The sequence below is a fragment of the Alexandromys fortis genome, unplaced genomic scaffold (genome assembly GCF_014885135.2).
Source record: "Alexandromys fortis isolate MF-2015 unplaced genomic scaffold, M_Fortis_MF-2015_v1.1 scaffold_1144, whole genome shotgun sequence".
Taxonomy (NCBI): domain Eukaryota; kingdom Metazoa; phylum Chordata; class Mammalia; order Rodentia; family Cricetidae; genus Alexandromys; species Alexandromys fortis.
In genome coordinates this window covers 3,943-7,060 of record NW_026069008.1, presented here as the reverse complement: position 1 = coordinate 7,060, position 3,118 = coordinate 3,943, and the positions used below count along the sequence as shown (strand labels likewise).

Genomic DNA, 3,118 nt, shown 5'->3' with positions numbered 1-3,118 from the left:
CACTGTAGCCCAGCCCCGCTCCTTCCTGGCTACCCCTAAGAGCTCCAGATTCCGAGGATTTCGGTTGGTGAACTCTGGGGCCACCGCTTCGTTTTCCTTAGTTGCCACATCGTGCTGAATCGCTGGTGTGGAACTGGTCGCGAGGGCTGCCAGCCCACACTCTAGGAAATGAAAACGACCACATGGATCTTTAAAATGACGAACACAGGCACGAAAGGGGCATGCTCTAACCATTCCCATCACGAGACCCAGAAGCGGGAAGAAATGGCCGTCTGACCACAAACCCATAACGTTCTAACGCCACCCCGGTGTGGTTGTGCGTTCACTTTCCCACGCGGAACCGCGGGTGCCAAATCGGATTTGCAAATTCCCGTGTCCTGTGCACCAGGGCACAGCCAATTCAGCGGGGCGAGATTAGTTACCCAAGTTCCTGCAAACAGACAGGCATTTCCAGAACCGAGGCTGAAGCGCCATCGCTGACGGTCGGAGGCAAAGCCTCCCGGCGCCCTGCCTCCCTTCACTCACGGTCGTCCGAGAGGAGGACTAGCCGCAGCCATTTTAACTGAGGGAAAAGCTACAGATGCCGGCAGGCCCTCGGGGCCTCCAGGACCCGGAACTAACAAGCCCCTTCGTGCTGAGTGGTCGGGAGAGCGATCGGTCTCTCCGGTCCGCCAATCGCCGCTGACGTCGGAGCGGGGGGCGGGACACGCTCCCGGGAGCCATTCCTGAGTCACGCGTGGGCCCAGGCTGTATTATGGGGGTCTGGTCCGCAGAGCTGCACAACACTTGGGGCGCACACGCTTCGGGGCTCTGGGAGAGCAGGGTGCACGGTTTTCTCAAAGAGCGGAAGCGCCTTGTCCGCTCCGGCCAGACCGGATCGAGTCTCAGCCGACTGGCCGAATGCCCCCGACATCTAAACATGGGGGGAGCTCAGACGAGAGCGCTCGACCCCCCAGCCCACCACACCCCAACTCAGCCCTACCAACTTTTCTAGAAAGTCCTAGGATGTACAAACGCGCAAGCGCAACCCTAACAAGCGCGCCACAGCCCTCCTTCCGCCCTGGCTTGGGTCCCCCACTTTCGCGCCTTTCTTTTCCAGCCTCTAATTGGACGAAAATTGTAGGTGCCCCGCCCTCCACTTCCGGCGTTTTCCGTTTTGCCCCTCTCTTTTTTCCCAGCGAGCCTCGCGGTTAGCGGAGAGTGCGCAGCGGGCGGGGCGTGTTACCCAGCAGCACGCGCGCGCGCCGCTCGGGCCTCTCCACGCTGTGGTCGCCGCCGTGGTGGCCGCCGTCCGGCCTCGGAGCGGAGATCCCGGCTGTGTGCGGTGTTAGAGAGGTCGGCCAGGCTCCCTGAAGATGGAGGGCCCTCTGTCCGTGTTCGGGGACCGCAGCACTGGGGAAGCGATCCGCTCCCAGAACGGTAAGGGCGAGGGAATCCGGGACCCGGTCCGCGGCGGCGCAGGCCGAGGCCCGATCGCGGTCGGTAGGCCGGGGCCACCCCCTGGGCACCGTGAAGTCCCCCGAGGACACCGGGCCTAGCGCAGCCCTCAACCGCGGGCCGTTTAGGCGCCCTGGCGCCCTTCCGTATAAGGGAAGAACGTTCGAGCACAGCACGCTTGGGGGGAGCGCCCGGGATGGGTGTGGGCGTCCACGCCCCGAGGAAGAGCAGCTCTGCACGGAAGGCGAGCTCAGACCTCCGCGCCTGCCACGCCCCACGCACGGCCCCTTTGTTCAGGTTCTTCCGGGTGGGAGCATCCCTGACACGACCCGTTTGGCCCACGAGGAAATATGCCTGCAGAATTTAGGTGGGCTTTGCGGGGCTACCCTCCGTCCGGGCGGGTGATTGCATGTCCAGATCTCGCAGTTGACAGCTGCACCCAGGAAAACCTAACGGAACGTAAAGCGAGTGTTAGGAAGCGGCACTGAGCTACCCGCGTCGCTGTTAGCTGTAGTACAAATTACACGTGCTTTGCTGTAGTTGAACCTGTTTTCGAAAGCATTTAGCGGCTTGGAATCGTGGTTATGTTTATTAATTTTGCTATTAAGTCGTCCCCCCCCCCCGAAACACGATCACTACCCAGACGAACTATCTACTATTCTTACTAAAACTTGCTAGAGTGAAGCAGGCTGAAGTGTCCCTTAGAGTTTTTATTGCGGGGATGGAGAGGTGGTTCAACGGTTAAAAACAGTGGCTGTTCTCCCAGAAGACTCGGGTTCAGTTCCCAGCGTAGGAGCTCACAACTGTTGGTAACTCTAGTTCCAGGAGATATGACACCTTCACACCAATGCACATAAACTAAATTCAAATCAATTATTTTTTTAAAAAAAAATTGCAATGAATAGTGGCAGGATTTTTGTACTTATTTTTTGAGGCATTGAACTTTTTGGAACTTTTGACATCAGTACTCAAAATAAAATATTTAACCTTCACTAGTTCTTAAATAGGTAATTTTGACTTTCAAAAAGAGTTAAGCATAGATTTGTAGATTTTGAGAAAACCATATGTGGTTGAGTGTCTCTTAGTTTGTGAGTTGATCTAATTTTTTTTTTTTTTATTTCACTGTTCCTCTACAGTTATGGCTGCAGCTTCTATTGCCAACATTGTTAAAAGTTCTCTTGGGCCAGTTGGTTTGGATAAAATGTTGGTGGATGATATTGGTGTAAGTATATCTTAACTGGTTTTGGTTACCTTGATAAAAATAGCTTTAATAAAACCTGGAAATTATTTTTTCTGTAAAGTCTTTGTTTTTACCTAAATATATTAAAGCTGAGTGTATGGCGTTGTGGAGCCTGGCTTCTGTGCTGACCTGCTTCCCTCATATTTCTCAGGATGTGACCATTACTAATGATGGGGCCACCATCCTGAAGTTACTGGAGGTAGAACATCCTGCAGCTAAAGTTCTTTGTGAGCTGGCTGACCTGCAGGACAAAGAAGTTGGAGATGGAACTACCTCAGTGGTGAGAGGCTCCCTGGGACTGCCTAGAGAACAGTCAGGAGAGTTGAACCCATGGCAGAATCTAGGTCAGAAATGAGTCAGGTGTTTACGGTTTCACAGACATCCGAAAACGAATCATTGTGATAGTTTGTACAGTCACAAAGTGTATACAGTTTAAGTAGG

The 3,118-nt window shown here is 54.0% G+C and overlaps 1 protein-coding gene across 1 annotated transcript; it reads left to right on the top strand.

The window, feature by feature from the left end:
- Positions 1-1,216: 1,216 nt before the first annotated feature.
- Positions 1,217-3,047, top strand: LOC126496092 (T-complex protein 1 subunit alpha-like). Its single transcript, XM_050133661.1, has 3 exons — positions 1,217-1,419; positions 2,574-2,659; positions 2,829-3,047. The coding sequence occupies exons 1-3, from the start codon at positions 1,356-1,358 to the stop codon at positions 3,030-3,032; spliced, it is 354 nt and encodes a 117-aa protein (XP_049989618.1). The 5' UTR covers positions 1,217-1,355; the 3' UTR covers positions 3,033-3,047.
- The last annotated feature ends 71 nt before the right edge of the window (positions 3,048-3,118 follow it).

Coding starts and splice junctions, on each gene's coding strand:
- LOC126496092 (XM_050133661.1), top strand. CDS start 1,356: ATGGAGGGCCCTCTGTCCGTGTTCGGGGACCGCAGCACTGGGGAAGCG. Junction 1,420..2,573: donor AGCGATCCGCTCCCAGAACG/GTAAGGGCGAGG, acceptor GTTCCTCTACAG/TTATGGCTGCAGCTTCTATT. Junction 2,660..2,828: donor TGTTGGTGGATGATATTGGT/GTAAGTATATCT, acceptor CATATTTCTCAG/GATGTGACCATTACTAATGA.